Raw genomic sequence first — 24,485 nt, forward strand, 5'->3', positions numbered from 1 at the left:
TGTCAGATTCTGTCTTCAAGACAAAGAAATCTTGATTAACAGTAAAATGGCTCAGGAGGGAAAGGTGCTTGCCATCTAACAGAAGCCTCATGACCTGAGGTCTAGCCCCAGAATTCATACACAGGTAAAACTCCCTATAATTGTCCTCTGACCTCCACATGCCTACTGTGGAATGTACACAGTCTTGCTTCATCCCTAGAGTATGGCTCCCATCTCTCCTCCAGGGGAAGCACATCCCTGCTAGCTCCTAGCTCAGTGTTCCTGACGGCCAGCTATTGACTGACTTCTTGGTGCCTCTCAGAGTGGCGTGGGCTGGGCTGGGTGCCAGAAACTTAATGCAGACAGCTTTGCTCAGCAAACACTCGCGCTTTGAGATGAGCTGTGAGGCGTGCCTATGGAAAGAAGAGAGTGAGGGCACTGAGGTGCAAGATCCTGCTGCCAAGCTGAGGGAAACTGGGGGGGGGGGGGGTGTCCAGGAAGGCGGCGCCGGCTGAAAGCAGCAAGGTTCAAAGGGCTTGCCTTGAGGAATCAGACTGTTTGGAGCTCCCAGCCTCACTTTCAGCTGTTTGATTTGGGGGCCATTAATTAGCCTTTCTGGACTTTTGTTTCCTCGTGTCTAATTCACAGTTTGTTGTGAGAGCTAAGGATAAGCCTAGCCTTGGTAGAACCTGGGGTCATACATGCTCAGCTTAAAAATCATAGTGTAGGGCTGGGGATGTAGATTGGCTGGAACAGCGTTGGCCTGGATTGCACAGAGCGCTGATCCCACCCCCACCTAGAGCCAAGTAGGCTGAATGTGGTGGCGCATGCCTGTAATCCCAGCCCTTGGAAAGCTGGTAGAAGGAGCTCCAGGAATTCCAGGCCAGCTGGGGCTACAAAATGAGTTCTATTAAAGTGTAAGAGCTTGCCTTGACGAAACAAAAGATGCTCTTGGAGAGATGGCTCAGAGTTAAGAGCACCAGCTGCTCTTCCAAATGACCCGTGTTTGATTCGCAGAACCTATACGGTGCTTCACAACTGCCTCTAACCCCAGTTCCGGGGGATCTGACACACTCCTGTCCTCTTTGGGCACACATGTGGTGCACAGACATACATATGAAATAAAAATAAGTTAAAACAAATGATGACATTAATGGGGCTACTGTGATGATTCAATTCAGTAAAAAGTGTTTCCTGTGCAAGCATGAGAGCCTGGGTTAATCCCCAGAACCCACATGAAAGATGGGAGCACAGCAGCACATGCTTACAACCCCAGAGATTAGGGACACCAGATATCAGAGCATTCCTGGAGCTCGGTGGCCTGCCGATCTAGTCCCAGCGGTCAGGCCCATGTCACAGTGAGATATCCTGCCTCTAAAAAGAAGATGATGGCTTCTGAGGAACATGAATCATTGACCTCTGACCTCAACTCCCCCCGCTACAGACACATGAACATGCCGAAACTCCAAAAAAGAGCATAATTCCCATCAGAGAGAACCCCCAAGGTATCCTCCAGACAAAAACATTGCAAGTGACAGGGTTCAAGCATTGATTATGTTGACTTACCGAGGGCTATAGCTGGCCTTGAAGTACCCCACCTCTTCTGAGTGAGGGGTAGAACCCATGTGAGCGTGTAAGGAATTTGAGCTCAGGGCTGGAGAAGGCAGGGTTTCTTACCCCCTGTATTGGGTAATAGCCTTTACATATTTATTAGAGCCTAGTAGGAATGTTCAAGGCCCTGGCTGGCTCCAGCCTGCTAAGAAAATTCAACAACTGGCTGGGTTACAGAGAACAAAACAGCCTATGACTTTCCCTCAGGACACAGAAAGGAACTAAAGGGACTGAGGAGCCCACCCCAGCAGGGGGGTTCCACCCCAGAGACGAGCCCAGGAGAAGACCTTTCCTTTATGAGCCATTCTGAGTGGGGACACCACACTAATGCTTTGTCTCTTCCTTGCAGACAGGTAGAATTGAGCCAAACTACCCCAAGGTATGCGGTCATCAAGGCAATGTGCTGGACATCAAATGGAACCCCTTCATTGACAACATTATCGCCTCGTGCTCCGAGGACACTTCGGTGAGTTGAGCAGTGAGTGTTCCCCAATGACCGTGAGCACACCCTCCCCACTCCCCCAGAGAGCCTCTGTGCACACTCTTCCCTCTTTGTTCTCTTAGCCCTGTCCCCATCTTCCCCCTCTGTCTCCAGCTAGTCCCAGAATAGAGAGGAGAGGGAAGGGGTCAGGAAGGGACTGCAGGAGAGGACCTTGGCTGGACACACCTGTGCCTCGGTGCTTGGCTGAGTTTGGAAGTGTTACTTTGTAGGTGAGAATTGGAGCCAAAAAAACTAGGTGTGTGACTCAGCCTCTGCCTGTGCTCTACAGTGTTGGACAGGCGGAATGGGAAGGTGGGGAGGAGAAGGAGAGAAAGGGCAAGGCAAGGGAGGGGGTCCCTGAGCTTTGAGCTCTGGGGGCATAGACTTTCAACTTTCTATGTCCTATCCCTTGTGGGAAAACAATAAATAGAAGAGAGAGCAGAGGAGACAGTGGATGGGTGGAAAGCAGGTGAAGATGGAGATGTAAGGGAAGAGGAGGAACTGGAGACACTGCTCAAGTGTCAGCCAAGCTGATAGGGAGATCCCTCTCTTCCCAAGTGAAGGAGGCTCTGCCTTTCAGCCAGGCCACTGTGGCTACCTAGTCCTCACTGGCATAGTCTGTGAGCCCAGGGTACTAGAACTGGAAATTCAGACAACTTCAGGATTGTGCCTTCCTCTATGAACCCCAGAGAAAAAAAAAAGAGTATGGCCTGTTTGGCTCTGAATCCTGGCACCTAACAGAGAACCTCATACCAAAAACAAACAAACAAACAAACAAACAAACAAAAAACTCCTGCCCTTCAGCTGTGGATCAAATTAATGGATACATGCTTGGGTGGAAGGATTTGTGCAGGGTATGCAGGAATGGAAGAATGCATATGTGAGTTGAATGGATGGATACATGGACTGACAGAGAGATAATTGAGTGGATGGAAATATGGTTGGATAGTAGATATGTAGATAAATAGATGGCTGACTGGATGGATGGATGGATGGATGGATGGATGGATTGATCGATCGATCGATAACAGATGGTAAATGAATGAGTGAGTGAATAAATATGGTGGAAAAGGAGATACTGACAGTAACGTCTCCATGAATTCATGGAGTTGAAGGTGAGAGGAGCAGGCTCAGAACTTACATGGCAGAGAGGTGGAGGAGGCTGGAAAAGCAGAGAAGGCTTTGCCATCTGGAGAGCTTCCTGAGGGCAGGACTGTGAAGAAAGTGCCTGAGGGGACAGTGAGTGGAGGTGGTAAAGGAAATCTGTTGCTTTTGTTACTTTCTTTAGCAGCTTCAGGGCCCAAGTGACCAGGGGACAGCTATCAGGAGCCAGATCACAGGAAGAGTAGAGCTGTGCAGACATGTGGACAGGAGGCAGTGGAGCCAGGAAAGGCCGGAGAGCCGGAGGAATCACTGGCTTGCTCCCTGAGCTGGGAAGGAAGCAGATGGAGCTGCTGGGGTCTGGGGAACATGCTGATGAACTGAGCAAGGCTCAGAGCTCCACAGGAAAGAGGGCAGGCAAGGCTGCTCCCACCCAGGGAGCCTGGAAAGACAATGGTTGCATCTGGCTCTGACCCTGCTGAAGTGCTGAGTGACTCACCAGCCGCAGGGAGCAGAGCTCTTGAGAAACCAGGCTCTTGCATGCACTCGGGCCTGGGCACTTGACACTCCATACCTGGGAAACAGGTACTGCTGAGGGGAAATGTAGCACCCAAAGGCACAGTATAAGACTCAGCTGGAGAACGGAAAGAAAATCAGGCCCATCTTGGTCTGGAAAGGAGCAGATGAGGGCCCAGCTTTTGGGACTACTGCCTCCCTCAGGTCACAGCTTCCTTTACCCACATCAAGGTGAGATGGACCTGCCTGTGCTAGCTCAGCCTGTTCTTCTATCTGCTGCTGCTTCACACTCCTGGATGCAGCCAATGCACAAGACATCCACGGCATGTGGTCGGACAAGCTCAAGGCTCAGCCCTGCTACACTAGCCAAGCAATTGGTACCCACTGATTGACAGTCTGGTCCTGATGGATGGCTGAGGTCCAAAGAGAACTCGACTGTGGGATCTGGTGGCCACTGCTGAGCTGGGAGCCCAAGAGCATATGGCTTCAGCTCTCTGGGCCCTGCTCTGCTAATTTCAGAGGCAGTAATGGCAGCATAGTGATAGGGACGTGAAGAAGCCTGTGCCTAGCCCTGTGCCTGGTACCTCACAGATGTCTGCTGCTAAGTCCTCCTCTGCAAACAGCCCCAGCAGGGAGGCAGCGCCTACCAGCTAGAAAGAAGCAGACACAATGCAGATGAGTCAGGGCTACACTGGAGTTCCACAAATGGTGTGGGCACAGACAAGAGAGGAAGTGATGATAACTCAGATACAGGGGGAAGGGACTTGGCAGCGCTGGACCTGGAAGATTTTTGTTTCATAAAACAAAATCTCAATTGTTCGATTTTACCAATAAAGACTCATGAGACAGATGCGGGGATGAAAACCTCCTAGCTCGGAGAGGCAGAGAAAGGACCCAGCTGACCTTCCTACTCAGCCCATATCACAGGAGGAAAAGGTCTACTAGCTCACCCAAAAGCCTAGGAGGAAAGAGCCAAAAGGCTAAAAGCCAAAGAGCTAAAGAGCCAAAAGCTAAAGGTCAAAGAGCTGAAGAGCTCTTTCTTCTTCTCCACACTGTCTTAAATACTCTTTAACTCAATGCCCCTCCTTTCTACTTAATCCCTGTCAGCTGGTTTTTTGCTTCCCCTCTTGACCTAGGGTTAACTTTATTAAATTCTTTGTACAGAAAGTTCTTGGATTAAAGGTGTGTGCTGGGGTGGAGACACACTTGTTTACAGTAAACAGAAAGCTTTAGGATCAAAGACTGAGTCATACCACAATTAGAAACAGGTTTTTACAGTTCGCAATCTGGGGTTCACAATGTGATCAAATATCCTGCAACAAGACTTGGCAGGGATTTGTTTGTTAGGGTGAGAACCTAGGCCACCCATCCTCAATAAGCCAATTAAACAGACAAAGTAATAGTGAAATGCAGAGAAAGGAGATTTATTTGGTAAATTATTTATTCAGATGGCATTCCTGGTAAGGCGTGGTTCTGTCCATCATGGACCTATCAATGATGGGTCTAGTCTCTTCTTCAAGGTAGTCAAATAAGCTATCAAAGCTGTATGAACTCTTTTCTTGAGATAAACTCTCCCCTCTGGCTGGTACCAGGAGTCAGCTTCTTGCTTCTCCAAGCATAAGATTCCTATGGAAAATCTAATTTATTAGGGGTCATTGTCTCAACAGTCTAATAACCAGTATGGTTACACTTTGACCAGAATTGTAAGGGTTAAGGGAACACAGGAAGAGCCCTCGCCCAGGCCAAGGCCTGGAAGGAGTACACAGGGCACCTAAGCAAAGAAGAGTCCTGGGTGAAGCTGTGGGTGATGTCACTAGGGGAGTGAACAGGAGAGAAGGCTGCAGTGGGAGGTTGGGCCAGATAAGGCATGACAGGCAAGGTGAGAAGCTTAACTCTGATGCCCAGGCTTCTCAAGCAGGCGGGGTCCCAGGAATGAGGGTAGGAAGCCTGAAGGGGTCACTGTCCGGTTTTTGAGAACATGAGTCTCTAGCCAGTTGGACGGAGGCTTCACACCTCTTGGATGAGCAGGGAGAAGGGACACACGAGAGAGAGAGAGAGAGAGAGAGAGAGAGAGAGAGAGAGAGAGAGAGCCCTCAAGTGGAAGGAGGGAAGGGAAAAGGCAGGCTGGACGCTGCAGGGAATGGAACAACCTCCCCTGCCCCCAGGCTGCTGATCTAGATAGGTGATTAAGTCTGAGATCAGGGTGGACCTAAGCTTTTCACACAGCTGCCAGGCCAGCTGCTCCAGAAGCCAGGCTCAGAACTCCACCTTAGCCCTTGGGGTTTCTGTCCAGTGCTTAGGACATTAGCCTTGGAGCCCACGGGCCCTGAGGTGAGGCTCAGCTGCTCATGGAGAGCTGGACCCTAAAGCCACGGTTACATCAGGAGTCTGTACCAAGCAGACTCCTGCCCTGCTACCTCACTTAGGCTCTGTTTCTACAAGGAGGAAATTGGGCTCAGAACCGTGGCAGGCTGACGGCCTGGATCCATTGCACACTCTACTTGTGTCCTCTCTGTGTGTCCCCTGCTGAGCATTGAATACTCACTCAAGCGAGAGAGTCCTCCCTACCTGAGCCTGGAAGCCAGTGTGTAAGCCTGACTGGCCCTCTTGCCGTAAGTTCTCCTGGACTTCCTCCGACAATGCTTGAGCCTGAAGGGTCAACTTACTGTGCATCATACATGCAGAGGCAGGTCTAGGAGGTCCACGGATATGTCAGACACAGTGGCCCCTACAAGGGCTGGGAACACCATTCTGAAGGACCCTAGAAAGAAACCTTTGCTGCAAGTCTGGTCCTCTCCCCTGAAAGCATGTACTCATCCCTCCCTGACCCCACTGTTCTCTGGTCCCAAAACATTTAGAGGATGCTGAAGGGACACAGGGAGACTCCAGCAGCTCCTCCCCATCCCTCACTGCAGGGAAGTCTTTAGCACAGTCAAGATGCCATGTCCCTTGGGATCTCTTCTCCTCCTCAAAGGCATGAGAGTCTTTTGTAGTCTATCCCCTACATCCCTGCAGGATTCAGGAAGCCTGGCCATGCTCTTTCCCCATAGGCCTCATCCTAGGGGAGGGAAGGGACCATAACTCTGCCTGGCATCTGGCAGAATCCAGTTCTTTCTGCCAGCCTGGTGGGTGATGTCACCTATTGTTGAAGGGCTGTGCTTTTTATAGCTTCTACTGCAGCTAGGGAGGGCAGCTGGCTGGCAGACAGCAGGGAAGGGCAGTGCAGCTTTCTTTACAAAGCTTGGGCTCCTGGCCCTTCTCAGGGAGCCCCTCAACTTGGAAGGAGATGATAAAAAGAGTATGAGAGAGAGACAGAGACAGAAACAAAGACAGACAGACAGTGTTCAAGGAAAGGAGAGAAGATTCCCAGGATAAAAGAAAAAGAAAAGGTTCCCAGAGAAAAGAAGATTGGCAGGAAGACACTCCCTTTCCCTGGTGGGCCAAGCTCAGCATCTTTCTTTTACCTTCTCTTTAAGCTTCACCGCCAGCATCTGCTCTCTACCACCCAAAGTTCTCTGCTCAGTGATAGAGAACTTGCCTGGCAGACTGAAGTTCCTGAATTCAATCTTCATTTCAAGGAAGGAAGGAAGGAAGGAAGGGATGAAGGGAGGGAGGGAGGGAGGGAGGGAAGGAGGGAGGGAGGGAGGGAGGAAGGGAGGGAGGGAGGGAGGGAGGGAGAGAAAGAAAAACATCCTGGGTATCCTGAGTGCCCATTCTGTGCCAGGCAGCATACCTCCTACTGAGAAAGACGGGGAGAATGGCCTGCACCATGGCCATCCATGAGTGCTCTCTGCATCCCAAAAGCTGTGAGTACACAGTGGCATTTCTATTAAGAATGGACAGAGTAGCTGGCATGCTCACAGGAAATTCCTATGACCTGATGGTCCTATAACCATCAGTACATTCTGACACTGATGTCAACAGGCCTCCTGTGCTGCCTTTCCTACAAAGAGCAGCAAGTGCAAAGCCCAGCATGGTGACACACACCTATAATACCAACACTTGGGAAATAGAGCCATCAGGATCAGAAACCCAAGGTCATCCTAAGCTGCATATAGAGTTAGAGGCCAGCTTAAGCTAATGAGACCTTATATAAAAAAAAAAAGAAGAAGAGATAGAGAAAGAGGAAAGAAAGAAAGAGAGAGAGAGAAAGAAAGAGAAAGAAAAAGAGAAAAAGAGAAAGAAAGAAAGAAAGAAAGGAAGGAAGGAAGGAAGGAAGGAAGGAAGGAAGAAAGAAAGAAAGAAAGAAAGAAAGAAAGAAAGAAAGAAAGAAAGAAAAAGGGTTGGTTGGCCTTCTGGGAGCCAGGAGATGGCTCTCTAGCTATTAACTGATTATATGAGTACAAATCTAGAGCCCACATAAAAAAAAAACAGAACAAAACAACAACAACAAAATATACACACATGTACACACACATACACAATAAAATCAAATTTAAAAATAAAAACTCATGAGATTTGATAATCTCAACCTTGTTACTGGTTGTTGTGCTTGTGCATAATTTTAATTGTTTTAGAGTATACTACTATTTTTAAAAGTCAAAATTAACTGTGAAATAGCCTCAGGCCAGCCTTCAGGAGAGAGAGCCAGAGGAGGTGCTGTTGTCACAGGAAACACAGGAAAGTGGGTGTTACTTCCCTGAAGACCTAGATATTGAAGGGACAAAAGACGCAGAGGCCATAACTACTTATGACCCTGACCCTACAAGGGTAAGCTGGTGAGGGCATCGCGTCTTATTTTTGATAATAAAACAAAAGGGAGAGCATAGCAGAGCATGCCTATAAGCCCAGCATTTGAGGAAAAGAACAGAGTTCAGGGTCATGCCTCAGGGCAGCCTGGGCCATATGAGATCCTGTCTCAAAACACCAATTGAAAATGAAAGAAAGAAAAGGAGAAGCTGGAGAGACAGCTCAGTGGCTAAAACTGCCTGCTGCTCTTGCTCACAACCAAGTCTATCTCCAGCTCAAGGGGTCCAATGTGCTCCTCTGGCTTCTACAAGAATCTGTATGCATGGACTCATACACACAGATACATACAATCACACATATAGAAACAAATATATTTTCATTTTATTATTAAAATAATTATTATTAAAATTATTTTAAAATTATTTTTATTCTTCTCTCATATATTACATTTGACCTCAGTTTCCCTCCCCTTCCCTCACCCTATTCTCCCAACCCAATGTAATTATTTGTTAAAGGAAAAAAAAGAGTTACCTCTGAAGTTTGACCTATAGAAAAGCTGTCTATGGTTCTTATTTTACATAAGCATTACTCAAACTAGGTATGGTGAACCCCTGGTCATTGTCTTTGTTAGAGGTTCTGTTAGGCCTACCAAGAGCCTAAATATAAGAAGGTATGAAGAGAACTCAGGAAACTAATCATCCATCGATGCAAAAACGCAAGAGACTCTTCTTGACCATTGCGAAATGGGGTCACCCCTGCTGGTCAGCTAGGAGTGGCACCGGGAAGACCTTGGGTTTTTAAAAGACACAAGGCGGGAATCTCCTGGGGTTGCCTTCTTGGCGATTTAGGGTTGGATGAAGTGTTTAACTTTTAAAATAATTGGTCAGTTCTGGTCACCCTTAGGTCCAGTCAGCCCTGTCGTAAATATCTGATTGTCAAGTCAGTTTGGAATTTCCTGCCATCCACAGTTATATGTGGGGGGTGATTAACTCATCCCATGTCTGTTCTGAGGAGTGGGGGTTACAGGCTTTGGATCAAAGATCAGGAGAAGGATTGGGGCCATTTGGCCCAGTTTCCAAACAAAGCCCATCTCACCGGCTCGAGCCAGTGATTTTTTTTCTCCATTTAGTAGAGATCTCTGCTTGTTCTCTTCCTTATCTCTGCCCTCACAGATGGCTAATGTCAGGAACTTTTACATTCTTCGGTTCTCTGGAGAAGCACTAAGAGGCTTTAATTAACATGGGCCTAAAACTTGCAAATATAAGTTATAAGGCAATTAAAAAAAACATAGGTTACAAAGTTAGTCTGATTCTTTCAGTTCTATTGCTGTGATGAGACACCATTACCAAAAGAACCTTGGGAAGGAAGGGATTTATTACCATTACAGTCCATATCACAGTCCATCGTTCAAGGCTGTCAGGACAGCAACTCAAGCAGGGCAGGAACGTGGAGGGAGCTGATGCAAAGGCCATGGAGGGGTGCCTACTGGCTTGCTCAACCTGCTTTTTTTATAGCGCCCAGGAGCACTAGACCCAGGGGCGGTACCATCTACACTGGGCCCTCCCACATCAGTCATCAATCAAGAAAATGCACCAAGGCCGATCAGGTAGAGGCATTTTCTCAGCTGTGGTTCTCTCTTCCAGAACGAGTCTAGCTGTGTCAGGCCGACATAAAACTAGCCAATGGTCCTCTCCCTAGGCCGGTACATACTCAGTTTTTCTTTAGTCTTCATGGTAATTCTATGACCCGGTAGAGTTACCGCTTAGCTGAGAAAATGTGTTCAGAAAAATCTAAGAAACTTAGTGGTAGACTCACAGTGACTGTGGTCAGAGCCTGGGTTTGCAGCGAGCTTGGGAGAGCTCAAGGCCCAGCTTTGTTGGCTAGCTGCCCTGTCCCCACCCGTGCAGACACTGGTTTGGAGGCTCCGTATACTGTCCTTAAGGCGCTGATTTTGCCCTCACTTGTCTGCACACGTCTCTCTGAGCTCCAGGAAGCTAGAACCCCTCCCCCATTCCTCTTATCTAATGGATTAAATGTGACTGAGTGTGACAAGAGCCTGGCTCCAGGCTGGAAGGGGATTGTGGGGGTCACAGCTGGCTGGCTGGAGAGGCAGTCTCCACACTTCTCCCCACCCCTTCCTTCCCCAAATCCTGTTTGGCACTCTTGGGTTTCTCGTGTTGTGGAAGTAAGCTCCCAGCACACGTCTGGGTAGAACGCCGTCTCCTCTCACATCCTGGACACACTTTGTTTCCAGCAAATTCCACCTATTCTAAGGGACCAGCATTCCCTGGGGAGCGTTTAAGCCCACTGTGACCTGTAGCTCCTCTTTGGAGACTTTTAAAGTATCTGATGCCAAGTTTTTGCTGTGGATCAAGCCCAGTGTTTTCTCCCCACTCAGCAATGTCAGAGAAATCTGGGAAATCAACTAACTCAGCTCAAAGTATATGTGAGAAAGCCGGGTCCATAAGGGGATCTGCCAGGTATCAAGTAAGAGACACCTCTCTTCCTGGCGTTTATTTTTCCTGGTTCCCCAAACCCTGCCTGGGATCCCACATTTAACAATCACCAGCATACACCTATAGTGTTCTCTCTGCTCTCTCTGTCTCTCTCTCTTCCCTCCCTCCCTTCCTCTCTCCCTGCTTCCCCCAAGCTTAAATCCCTCCCAGGGGTGGGAGCTGGGGTCCCACCTCCCTTGTTCCCTGGGCACAGCCCAGCTACCACTCTAACAAGTCAGTTCTCATGACTCTGAACCTGGCTGGATTTAACCCACAAGCCTGTGCAAGGCTCATGCGTCTATGTGTTTTCTAGACCAAAAGCCAGAATCTCAGAGGGGTTAATGGCTCATCTAGTGTTCTCAGATAGTGAGTGGGTTGGGCCCTGGGCAGAGGCCATGCCTCAGCTTTCATCCGCAATGCTCATGCGGGCGCGCGCACACACACACACACACACACACACACAGAGTAACATGTGTATGCATATGCATTCACATTACACATGCAGACACACATAAATGTACATATAATAAATATATTTCTCATACATGCTTATACATATATGTAGATATATGGTATATCTGTGTATAGTGGTATGCAAAGGTACTACCTGCATTCAGCTGTGAAACGTGCATAATAGTAGCCTATTGCAAGACATGGCGGCAGCAAAAGCTTAGGGCTCATATCCTTTACCATAAGCATGAAGCAGGGAGTGAACTGGAAATAGAGTCTTTAGACACTCAAAGCACTAGCCACGCAGTCGTGGTGCTCGCCTTTAATCCCAGCACTATAATGCAGAGGCAGGTGGCCTGTGAGTTCAAGAACAGCCTGGTCTACAGAGCAAGTTCCAGGACAGCTGGAGCTACACAGAGGAACTCTCTCTTGAAAAACAAAACAAAACAAAAACAAAAACAACAACAAAAAAAAAAAAGAACAAAGATATTCAAAGCCTACCTCCAATGACATACTTCTTCCAATAAGGTCATACCTGCTACATGTTCTCTGAACAGCATCACCAACAAGGGACAAAGTGTTCAAATACAGAGCCTATGGGGACATTCTCCTTCAAACCACCACACTAGATCAGAGTGTCATGTAATGGACTGGAGAAATGGCGTAGTGGTTAGTTAACTGTGCTTACTTCCCCTCCAGAGAATCCAAGTGTCATTCCTAGCACACACACGAGCTACTGTAAGTCAGTTCCAGGTGATCCAATGCCATATTCTGGCCTCCTTGAGCACTGCGCTCAAGTGCACATACCTACAGACACAGACACAAACACATGCACATACAAACACACAAAGAGAACTTAAAATGAAGTAAATACTTTAAATAAAAAACTAAAGTATCATATAAACATTTTGTTAGCTCTTCCTAACTGTAAGTGGCATCCAGAAGAGGCCTCCAACTCAGAGTACACCAGCCCCATGGTTTCCAAGCATTCTAGCACTCTTGCCAAACACTGGCTCTTCTTTTTTCTTTTCTAGTTGTATATTCTAGTCCATTTTAAATTATATCTCAAAGCTTTTTCTTTCCTCCTGATATTTCCTCTGTGTTTTGTTTGTTTGTTTGGGTTTTTTGTTTGTTTGTTTGGTTGGTTGGTTTGGGTTTTTTTTGTTGTTGTTGTTGTTGTTTTATTTTGTTTTGTTTTTCGAGATAGGGTTTCTTTATGTAGCCTTGGCTGTCCTGGACTTGCTTTGTAGACCAGGCTGGCCTCGAACTCACAGAGACCTTGAGAGACCAAAAGATAGGCGCGGTATAGTTAGTAATGCCCTGAGAGGGAGAGCTACCTCGCTGCGTTCTTTCCCCACCCACTAGAGATACAGTTGCTAGGAAACTGGACCCTCCCGCTAGGGAGGGACATCTGGTCATTAATAGTCTGGGAACCTTCCTATAGCCAATCGATTCAAAATGTAGCACCTTGACCAATAGATGCTTGCCAGGCAGGAATTGCCCCTGCCTTGGGCATGCTGGGATGGACCAGAATCTATAAATCACCCCACTAACCTGGGCGCGGGGCGCTCAGCTCCCACCGCTTCAGCGGGGGGCTGTGTGAGCCAAAGCTGCAGCATGTAATTTTCAATAAAAAGACCCTCATGTGTTTTGCAACGGAGTCGATTCCTGGAGATCTTTTGGGGGCTTGCGAACTGGGTATAACAACCTGCCTGCCTTTGCCTCCCAGAGTGCTGGGATTATAAGTGTGCACCACCATGCCTGGCTTGATGTCTCCTTCTTACTCACAAAGTAGAGGTTAAGTTTGGAGAGGGGGTTGTTTTAAAGGTATCTGAGGACCAGTGAGATGGCTCAGTGAGTAAAATCACCTGCTGACCGAAGCCCAAAGACCTAAGTTCTCTCCCTGGCTCTCACAGTGGAAGAAGAGAAATGATCCCTCAAATTTATCCTCTGATCTCTAAGTTCTGGTTATGTATGATCTCTCCTCTCCAGCTGATTACACTCCAGTAAGTAAGAGTAACAAGACTAAAAACAAGAACAATTGCATGGTTATTCTGAATGGGCAAGGCTCTGGGCTTGAACCCCAGAACCCCAGAATTGAGGGAGAGAGCAGCCCCCTTCTCGTTATGATTCTGTAGCTCTATACAGCACCATATAGCTGAAAGCTGTTGTCACCACTGTGTCATTCTACATCTCAGTAGGCCAGGCAGGACAAGGGCAGGGACAGCCTCCCCCAAGATACATACATGCACTACCTTATGGATGACATGGCAAAAATTAAGATGCGTATTTGGATGGAGCCACAGAGGCCCAGTGGGGCAAGGTATGAGTAACCAAGGTCTCTCTGGGGCTCAATGCCTCTCTCTGGAGCTGTGCTCTTCTCTACAGCTTTCCACCTGGACCATTCTTGGTCCATCCTTCTCTCCACAGACCATCCAGTTCCACTTCTTTTTATCCACAAGTGTGCAAACAACAGCTCCATCATTCAGGCTCTGCTTGGGGAGTCCACTCAGGCTTGACCTCTAGACTGATAGTCTGCACTTGAGTCCATCATCTCCTAGCACAAACCAGAGCCTCCCTCTGCCCAGAGGTCCATCCAGGGTCAGAGTCAGGGTCAGGGACAGAGCAGGGGATCTACCATGAAGCACACAGAGGAGCTGGGGCAGAAGGAGAGGCAGATTTTCTTAGGGTGGTGCTGGGGAAAACAGGTAGATTTTTAATTTGGTGCTTACTGAAAGCCACTGTAACAGTCTGAGCTTGGCAGGAGAACAATGTGCTGGGGGTGAGGGGGCTGGAGGATGGGCTTAGTTGGTAGAGTACTTGTCTAGCATGCATAAACCCTGAGTTCAGTTCCCAGCACCCCATAAGGTAGACATGGTAAAACTAGACATGGTGGCACTCTTCCATAATCTCAACACGCTGGATGTGAAGGCGGAATCGGAAATTTCAGGTTAGCTTGCGGTACACAGAACTACATTAGGTCTGTCAAAAAACGAACAAACAAACAAAAACCCTGAAAACAATGCTCATTGTCTGGCGGAGAACACCTGAGAGCAAAGACAGATGCTCTCTGCCCTCTCTATCTCCAGGGCCACCCCCCCCCCCCCCGTCTCTGTCTACTGCCCTGAACCAGCAGGTACCTCCCTCAACACATCCTAGGAACAGAGCCATCTTGAAGCTGTCCAGCTAAAGCCCAGCTCTCCCCTGCAGGTGCGGATCTGGGAGATCCCGGAGGGTGGGCTGAAGCGTAACATGACCGAAGCCCTCCTGGAGCTCCACGGACACAGCCGGCGTGTGGGACTGGTTGAGTGGCACCCCACGACCAACAACATTCTCTTCAGTGCTGGCTATGACTACAAGGTGTGGGGCCCAGGTGTGGGGCGGCCTGGCCAGAGCTGTCTCGGTGGGGAGGCATGGGACGGATCAGGGCATAGTCTAAGCATGTTGACTGACACGGGAACTGTCCTTCAGCCACTCATTCAATCACTCATTCAATTTCTATGTAAGACTGAGCACAGTTTTTTCCCGGGGGTCTCTGGAGTTCTGTGGCCTAGAAGAGAATGCCTGTATCCTTTGTCTGGTAACTTCCTAACCAAGAGCTGATCATGCCTTCCTGGTACAAAAAAAAAAAAAAAAAAAAAAAAAAAAAAAAAAGATCTGAGCTGCATGGGTGCAGGGGAAATTGCAGCCCCCAAACCTATCATGCCAGCTGTCTGGGACCAGTCATGGAGCTGTCTTTTCTTTCTTTCTTTCTTTCTTTCTTTCTTTCTTTCTTTCTTTCTTTCTTTCTTTCTTTCTTTCTTTCTTTCCCCTCCCTCCCTCCCTCCCTCCCTCCCTCCCTCCCTCCCTCCCTCCCTCCCTCCTTCCTTCCTTCCCTTCTTCTTCCTTCTTCTTCTTCTTCTTCTTCTTCTTCTTCTTCTTCTTCTTCTTCTCTTCTCTTTGAGGCAGGGTTTCTCTGTGTAACTTTGACTGTCCTGGACTCACTTTGTAGACCAAGCTGGCCTCGAACTCTCAGTGATCCACCTGTCTCTGCCTCCCTGAGTGTTGGGGATTATAGGCATGCTCCACTGTGCCTGGGTTCTCCTTATTTTTTTGATGAAACTAAGTCAAGACTGGTGCTGGGACTGTCGGAGGCTATTAGTAGATGTGAGTGTTGGTTACTTTTCTGGCTGCTGTGACCCAACAAGAAGCAATTTAAGGAAGGGCATTTTTGGCTCACAGTTGGAGGGTATAGTCTGCCATAATGGCAGGAGTATGAGGCAGCTTGGTCCCGCCGCCTCTGTGGTCAGGAAGTAAAGAGAGGAATGCTGGTTCTTAGCTGGCTTTCTCCTTTTTAACAATACCCATGGAGCTGCATGCTGCCCACGGTTAGGGAAGGGCATCCCATTTCAGTTAACAGTCTAGAAACTCCATCACAGACATGCCCAGAACATCTTCTTCCAGGGGATTTTAGTTCCTGTCAGAGCGACAGTCAACATGAACATCACAGTGTGGGGTTGAGATGCACCTGCCTTTTTCTAAGGAACCCTTGAGAGTGTGCCTGCATTCCAGCGTCTGTTGGTATGGATGGAGGACAACTAGCTGGGACCACAGCAGTTGCTGACTTTGCCTCCTGCACGTCTGCCTTCACAGGTCCTCATCTGGAACCTGGACATAGGCGAACCAGTGAAAATGATTGACTGCCACACAGATGTCATCCTCTGCATGTCCTTCAACACAGATGGCAGCCTGCTTACCACCACGTGCAAGGACAAGAAGCTCCGTGTGATTGAGCCCCGCTCTGGCCGTGTGCTGCAGGTGGAGGCCTGCATTTTGTGGAGGGGGAGGGGGAGGTGGCGCTGTAGTCTGTGAAGGAAACGGGTAGTCTGGAGCCCCTGAAGGAAAAGAATCTCATACGCACAGCCGATCAACGTGGTGGCCCAGGGCCATTCTCAGCCGGGAGGAACTCTGACTTGATATGGGTAGGAAGGAACCAGGGGACTCTTTCCTGCCACAGTGACATCTCCTCAGTCCCTGAGTCCCCCGGGGTAAACCAACTCCTATCGTGGTTACAAGGAGAGGAGACTTTGGACCCACCACCCAGACACCTGAACAGGAAGAGCCTGGGGTAAATGGCACAAGACTCCAGGCCATGTGGGGAGGCTGGTGGCAAGGTTACTGCCTGAGTCTCAGATTGCAGGGATTGAGCGCTAACTGAGAGTGAGCAAGGATGGTTTCCTGAGTTCCTGCTACATGGCAACCATAAAGCTCTGGAGAACGGGCAGCACAGGGGCAGCGGGGTACTCAATTAAGAGGAAGCAGTTGATAAGGAGCTTGCTCAAAGCTCTGGGTTTAATCCCTAGCACATGCCTAGAATGCAGAACTTGAAGACAGAGGCAGGAAAATGGGGACAGTTCTTTCTAGGAGATAATTTGTGGATTAAAAGAGATGGCATGAAAACAGTACTCAACACATGCCCCCAAGTGGGTTAGTGAAGGTTAACCTCGCCCTTGCTTGTTTCTGCTGCTCTGGATGCAGGGCCCTTGCTTCCCGATTCCCAGTGTTCTGTGCTGGAAGACGACTGTGTTAGTATAGCACTGTCAGTAGCAGCTTCTGTAACAAATGACCACAAGCTAAGTGGCTGCAAGCAACAGAAACGTGCTCTTTCAGATCAGCAGGGTCCCCGTGTCCCAAGTGAATATGTCTGCAGGCTGCTATCCCTCCAGAGATTTTGGGGGAGACTCAATTAATTCTTGTGTGTGTGTGTGAACACGTGTGCATACACATGCATTTACATGTACACATGCATGTGAATGCCAGAGGGTGATGGCAGATGTCTTCTTCAGTTGCTCTCCATCTCATTTTTTGAGGCAGGGTCTCCCACTGAACCGGTCCTCACCAATTCAGCTAGGCCAGCTGGCCAGCAAGCCCCAGGATCCTCTTGTTTCTACCTCCCAGTGCTGAGGTTACAGACGCCACCACCCAGCTTTTTAATTTTTGGAAGTATTTTACATTTGTTCATTTTGTGTGCGTGTTTTTGGGGAGGAGCTCACATGTGAAGGTCAGAGGACAACTCAAGGGTATTGATTCTCTGGGATCTGACTCATGGTGGCAGGCCCTGGGGCAAGTGCCTTTACAGCTGAGCTGTTAAAAAAACAAAACAAAAAAACAACACATGGTTCTGCAAAGATTGAACTCAGGTCCCCCCGCCAATCAGCAAAAGCTTTATCAGTGGAACCCAGTCCTTGCTTTGCTTTCTTGAAAAATGGTCTCTACATAGCTCTGTGTAGTCTCTGCTGGCCTGGAACTTGTGATCCTCCTGCCTCAACTTACCAAATGCTAGATTCCAGGCTTGCTCTTGCCTATTCTAGTTTCTGGGGTTGCTGGATCCCTGGCCTGTGGCTGTGCCGCTCCAGTCTGCCTCTGTTGTTGTATCACTTCTCTCCATGCCCTGTAACTTCACCTCTCTCTTTCAAGGACACTGGTGATGGCAGTTAGAGCCCGCCTGTGAAAATCATGGTAGTCTCTCCATCTCAGGATTCTTAGCAAATTACATATTACAAGGATCTTTTTATCTAAACGAGGGGACATTCACAGCACCCTCTAATTGGGACATGGGTTTCTTGGGGAACCACCATTCCATTTGCTCTCTACAGAACCACATGTTGAGGGTCCTGGCTCACCGATGATCTCTGTCCCCTCCAGGAGGCAAACTGCAAAAACCACCGAGTGAATCGTGTCGTGTTCCTGGGCAACATGAAGCGGCTCCTCACGACAGGGGTCTCCAGGTGGAACACGAGACAGATCGCCCTGTGGGACCAGGTCAGCCACAAGGACACCAGCAGGAGGACAGAGAGGGGCAGGCAGCCTCGATCTGAGCTCCTGGGGTCTCAGATTCCCAGATAGGGCAAGAGTAGAGGGAGGTCCATTGTCTGGATGCCTGGGGCTTCCACACAAGTGGAGGGAGAATACACTAGAAAGGAAAGGGGTTAAAATAAGACTCATGTGAGGTTGGAGGGAGGGGCCAAGAAGTGGTGCCTCCACAGATCTGCAGCCCTGGCCCATCCTGTGTGGAGAGTGGGCGACAGAGCCACCTCGGGTAAAGCTTAGACGGTGCTCACACACCACCTGGACGTAGGCATACATTTAAACATGTACCAGCTCTGGAGCCCCCAGAGCCTCTAAGCACCTGAATCGTTTTTACATTACAAACAGGAGCTCAGCTTGGCTCCACTGGCCCAGCTCCATGCCCACTGGCATCTCTGCTTACAGTCCAGCTGTACCCTCCAGCACACCTGGCTGGTCTCCTGCTGGGTATGCAGGGTGGTGGACACCCCTGTGCAGTCTCCTTCCCTGTCCTGTCACCTACCTCCCCCTCCACCAAATCAGCATCAAGGACCAGAGGACTGGCCCTGAAGGTCAGCAGTAAGTGCTGATGTGAATGCTAAGCCCTTTGTGCGGCAGAAAGCAAGACAGGCCTGTTTCTGTCCTGGCTACACAAAAGACAGAAAGCCATTCATTAGGTCCTTCCAGTTGTATACGGAGAGCTGCGAGGGCTCAGACAAAAGTGGGAGTGGCTAGAAGGCCACAAGGTGAGGAGCAGGAGTGGCCAGCTGGGTTTGGGCTAACGAAAGCCAGGTCCCTGTTGGTACAGCCAGCCTCTGATGGCATCACCAGTGAGGACCAAACAGGAGATGGAACCTGGAGACCATAAAGTCTTCCAGATCATGTCTGACCACCTGCAAGTTGCTTGCAGCCTTTCTTCCAATCCATGTCTTTTCAGCATCCCAGGGATTCTCCAAAAGAGGGGCTGTAGCTGTGGTGGCTGTGCTGGGATTTGGGACGGAGACATGCCCTCCTCCTAGCTGCAGACTGACCCCAATTCCTGCCTGCAGGAGGATCTGTCCATGCCGATGATCGAGGAAGAAATTGACGGGCTCTCGGGCCTCCTGTTCCCATTCTATGATGCTGACACCCACATGCTGTACCTAGCTGGAAAGGTAGAGGGGAGGGAAGGACTGCCAGTCAGTGGGAGATTCCAGTCCCCGTCAGAATCCTCTCCCCTAAGAAGTCTTCGTGGTTTCTGATGAGCCAGCCCGGCCCCTGGCTCCCACCACTTCCCTCTACCCCGCTCTCGTTCTGACTGAAGTGTCAGTGCCTGAGAAATGCTTCCAGGACAAACCAGAGTGGAGGAAAAAAGATCGAAAGCTGACATGTAGACCACAACCAATGGCAGAAGACGAAACACCTGTCAGGGAATCCTTGAATATGGCCTTGTCAGAAAGGGCATATGTGCATGATAAAACCAACCACACCACACACCCCGCCAAACACCACACTGACTGCACCATATATGTGCAACACAGACCATGCACACATACCATACTGTACACATACCACCTACTACACCATACATATATGTTACACATATGTACATGTCACAAGACATGCACCCCACACTGCACACATACCACACTCTACGCCATACATACATATCACACAGAGTGCACATATATACCACAGTGCATACAAACTACACACCACAGCTATATATACCACACACTCCATGTATACATACAATATCACACAGGTACTGCATATCACACCATATATATCACAACATGTACATACCATCTAAACACACCACACTGCACACATGCCACATACCAACACACTGCACAGAAAGCACACAAATCTCACACACCATTCCGATGTACACTGTAAGCGCCCCCACACACACATCCCTTCTCCGCCATCCCATCTCCGCCCCCGCCCCTTGTGGAGCTACCTAAAGTACAGGCCTCCTTGGTCTCTGGCCACTCTGAGGCATAAGGGCAGCTCTCCTTCACAGCCCCCTGGGCCCAGGCCTGTTGGATGCTCCTCTCCACCCTCACTGCCTCTCGCTACCCGCAGGGGGATGGAAACATCCGGTACTATGAGATCAGCACGGAGAAGCCCTACCTGAGCTACCTCATGGAGTTCCGTTCCCCGGCCCCACAGAAAGGCCTAGGTAAGGGTCAGAGGCTTCCGGGAGCTATCCGCAGAGCGGGGGGCGGGGGGCACACCGTCCCCTTTACACAGTAGCCACACTTCAAAGCCGCAGTCAGGGGCAGATGAGAGGTGCGGGTGTTGCTACCTTCGGCAGGCCAGCTGCCCCTGCAGCCGGTCACTCATGGCCCAAGCTTGGCCATCTCTTCCCAGCAGCAGCTGCAGGGTACAGGCTGGGTCCTCTTCCTCAGCCTCAGCTGTAGATGGAGAGGCTCACCCCACAATGGGACACACATGGTAGGGGGTGGCTTGGTGGCTCTGAAGCCAGGACTCAAGCCCCCAAGCCCACTGCAGCCCGGGCCTGGCCGAGCTGAGCAGGCAGAAGCTCCACAATTTCCCTCAGAGCCCATCACTTGGAGAGGGAAACAGAAGATTGTGAGCTTGAGTGCAGCCCAGAGGGTGTGTAGTGAGAGCCTGTCTCAACAAAGATACAGGGGAGAGATAGGCAGAAGGGAGACCATTCTAGAATTCTGTCTGGAAGTGCGGCTGCTTCCATCCCCATGGGAGAGACCGAGAGCCCTTACTCACACTCATACTTACACTACAGGAAAGACAGGTGCTCTGTCTGTGCTTGGCACAGTGCCAGGCAGGTGCCAATTATCTATGTGCTTCACTCTCCCATGATCTCACGTGGGGCCATTTCTGCCCAAAGAACCAAAAGTTCAGAGTTGGTGACTCACCCAGGAACTCCTGTGTGGAAAAAGGGACAGAGCCCCAGTCCAAACTCTCAGCCCCACCTTGGAGAAGCCGTTCTGTTCGTAATACAGAGCTGCTAGGGTCCTCACAGACAACGCAAGAAGCTACTGTTGGTTCTAGAAGAGAAACAGCAGAAGCCCTCTCTCAGGCTGCACTGAAACCTCTGGAGGAGCAGGGCATGGCTTGGCCTCCTTTTTGTTCTCTGCAGACTGAGACACAGAGGCTTAGGGAAGACAGTGCAATCCAGAACGTGCTGAGCCCTGCAGCCTTTTATAACTTTCTGTCTTGAATTTGAGGCCAGCCTGGGATGCGTGACCTTGACCTTGACCTTGACCTTGACCTCCCCCTCAAAAAAAAAAGTGACTGTCTAGAGTCAAGACTTGTGGCCACCCAAACTGCAGCCTGCCTCCTGCCTGAGCAGGGACAGAGAGCCCCGTAAAGCCAAGTGTCTCTCCACAGGTGTCATGCCCAAGCATGGGTTGGACGTATCCGCCTGTGAGGTCTTCCGCTTCTATAAGCTGGTGACACTCAAGGGCCTGATTGAACCCATCTCCATGATTGTGCCCCGGAGGGTGAGTGGGGTGAGGTTGGGCTGCAAAGGGCCCATGTTGGCTCTTACCGAAAGCCCAGAGAGAGGCAGAAAAAGGAGGTCGTAGACCAGAATATCCAGACTCCGCCTGGGGTGGAAGGTGGATGAGGACATGCTTGCTGGGGATGGTTGGTTTGCATGAAGGGGGCAGTTCTAGGTGGGGGGCTGGGAAGGGCAATGACTTAGAGGTGGGAGCGCAGGAGTGCCTGGCTAGATGGCCGAGGCTTTCCCAGCGGTTCCCAGGTGTCCTTTTTTTTCTTCCTCCCCATGCAGTCAGATTCCTACCAGGAAGACATTTACCCCATGACACCAGGCACAGAGCCAGCACTGACGCCAGATGAATGGCTGGGAGGCATCAACCGAGGTACCGAAAAGAGGCTGCAAGCTTTGCCACTCTCCCTAGCTCAGCCGGCTTCCTCTATGTGAGCCCTTGCCCAGATGTCCCCTGGCTCCCACACAGCCAGCAAGCTCAGTGCAGGACACCCTCACACCATAATCCAGCCTGGTGTATGACACTGTCTCCCTTGCCTTCCTAGACCCTGTGCTGATGTCTTTGAAGGAAGGCTATAAGAAGTCTTCAAAAGTGGTATTTAAAGCCCCCATCAGAGAAAAGAAGAGCGTTGTCGTGAACGGCATAGATTTACTAGAAAATGTCCCACCCAGGACAGAGAATGAGGTAAGGCTGCAAGTTCTCTCCCGCAGCTCAGGAAGAGCCAGGCCATTACGATGACACCATGAACACCCAGGCTTAGATGCCAGCTCTATTCTGGGACATTTTTCTTTCAGAGACAAATGCCCTAAGTAGTGAATGGTTGGCTACCTTTGCCTCTGACCTCAGTGAATATGGAGGCTGGGATGGCAGAGAGATCTTCCCTGCTCCCAGCTCAGATTCACTGACACAGGGGCTGAGCATCTCCTCATGAATCAGCACAGAGTGCTACTGTCAGGGGCTGTTACAGGAATTGTAAATTACCAACAGGATCCAGTCTGGCCTCACTGGCACAGTCCACCTTGCCTTTCTGTCTGGCATGTTTCCTGCCCCAGTGGAAGAAGCTAGCTCTTTGTACCACACAGAAGGAGTGAGAGCTCATGCCAGGAGAGCGAGGGCTGAGCTGTTCTTGTGCATGCCCTCTGGAGTTATCTCATTTCAGTCTACACCCTCAGGCCCACGTGCCAACACAGCTCAGCTGGCAGTTAGAAGATGCCTGGTGTGTGCCTTGGCCGGATGCAGCTGCAAGAGTGATTGGTTGTCGAGCCCGTCTCTGTGCTAATACTGGCTCTGCCATTCCTGACTGGGACAGAGTTTCCTGACTTTTCCAGCTGCTGTGATGCTAAAGGGATGGTGCCCAAGTACCCAGCAGTCTTCAAGGCGCATGCTACATGCTCAAAGACGCTGTGTTAGCTCTCCATTGCTGTGTCACAAATTATCCCAGGACATAGTGACTTCATCCCAAATATTAGCCACTGTTCTCATTGTGACTAAAATACCTGAAGAGGCAAACAGTGAGGAGCTTACAGTTGGAGGGGATACAGTTCATTGAGGCAGGGAAATCATGGCAGCACTAGTAGGAGGCAGCTGGTCCCCTCCAGTCAGGAAGCAGAGTGAACAGGAAGTGGGGGTGGGCTGTAAAACTTCTAATCTTACCCCCTTCGGACCTAATTCATCTAGGGAGGCATCACACAACCAGCCCAGAGAGCACCACCAGTTGGAAAGTAAGGGTTGGAATACATGAACCTCTGGAAGGCCAACCCACACTCTAAGCACAACACCTCACAAAGGCTTATCAGCCTGCAGCATCTATGGGTGCCTGTGGTTCAAGTCACCCATGAAGCTGCTGCTGTCTCAGCTGGGGCTGCAGCCACATCACAGGTCCTCGGCAAGGGAGCATCTGCCGGGTTTTATTCACTCACATGGCTGTCACATGGCTGCCGTCAGACTAAGGGCCTCAGTGCCTCGGTGTCCTTACTAAACGGATTTCACCAAATGCTAGCTTTCACCATGGCAGCCAGCTTCCTGCAGAACAAGAGAGGCATCCAAGATGGAAGCCGAAGCAGTCTGGGGAAGACACATCATCGCACCTGCTGTGCCCTGACACAGCTGTTAGGTCCAGCTCACTCTCCTGGGAAGAGAATAACAAGCACCATGTTGGATTAGTCTGACAAATGTAGGCTGTCATCATTAGTAAAATCACTGCCTTGACCTCAGGAATCAGCCTTGAAAGAGAACTTGACTGGCAGCTTGTCACTGCCATGAAATATGTTTATGTGGGCTAGGGGTGTGACTCAGTGGGCAAAATGGTACCAGTACCACATGAACTGGGCATGGTGGCAGACACATGTAATCCCAGCATTTTTGAGGTAAATCTAGCTTGAACTCAAGAACTTAGAGACAGAGAGAAAGAGATGTGGGATTATGTGCCACTGTATAAAGATGTTCAGATTGCTAGAATGGATAGTCTTGTGATAAACAAGGTTCTTTTCAAAATAACCCCAGGGGGAGGGCAGTGGAGTTGGAACCTAAGGAGTTCCTGGTACTATCTTTCCTCTTTTTGTTTATCTGTAACATTGTCAGTTTAAAAACGTATCTTTTAAGTTCCCTGCCATTTGGAGCTAGAAACATAGTTGCTGAGATTTCCCAGTGAAGGTTGGAACTCTGTCACAGCCTGAGGGTGAAGAGGAAGGGCTGGAGGGGATTAAGTGGAGTGACATCCTGGGGACCTGGGGAGGCATTCACAGTTCACTGTGCAAACGAGGCAGAGCCCACTGTCCTCCTGTAGCTACCTGTGTCTCTCTCTTATCTTGAGAAAAGTAACTCAGATCCTTGGACTCTGGCTTTACCCATAGTTGGAGT

The 24,485-nt window shown here is 49.7% G+C and overlaps 1 protein-coding gene across 8 annotated transcripts in view; it reads left to right on the forward strand.

Moving 5' to 3' along the window:
* Window positions 1-24,485, forward strand: part of Coro2b (coronin 2B) — a 117,393-nt gene that overhangs the window by 80,667 nt on the left and 12,241 nt on the right. For all 8 annotated transcript variants that reach the window (XM_060384969.1, XM_060384968.1, XM_060384972.1 and 5 more), the window contains exons 3-11: window positions 1,940-2,056; window positions 14,533-14,682; window positions 15,955-16,119; window positions 18,007-18,123; window positions 19,197-19,301; window positions 20,215-20,311; window positions 21,505-21,617; window positions 21,908-21,998; window positions 22,171-22,310. In XM_060384969.1, the coding sequence (XP_060240952.1) occupies window positions 1,940-2,056; window positions 14,533-14,682; window positions 15,955-16,119; window positions 18,007-18,123; window positions 19,197-19,301; window positions 20,215-20,311; window positions 21,505-21,617; window positions 21,908-21,998; window positions 22,171-22,310 (1,095 nt within the window). The remainder of the gene's footprint in view (window positions 1-1,939; window positions 2,057-14,532; window positions 14,683-15,954; window positions 16,120-18,006; window positions 18,124-19,196; window positions 19,302-20,214; window positions 20,312-21,504; window positions 21,618-21,907; window positions 21,999-22,170; window positions 22,311-24,485) is intronic.

Source organism: Meriones unguiculatus, chromosome 6, assembly GCF_030254825.1.
Source record: "Meriones unguiculatus strain TT.TT164.6M chromosome 6, Bangor_MerUng_6.1, whole genome shotgun sequence".
NCBI classification, from domain to species: domain Eukaryota; kingdom Metazoa; phylum Chordata; class Mammalia; order Rodentia; family Muridae; genus Meriones; species Meriones unguiculatus.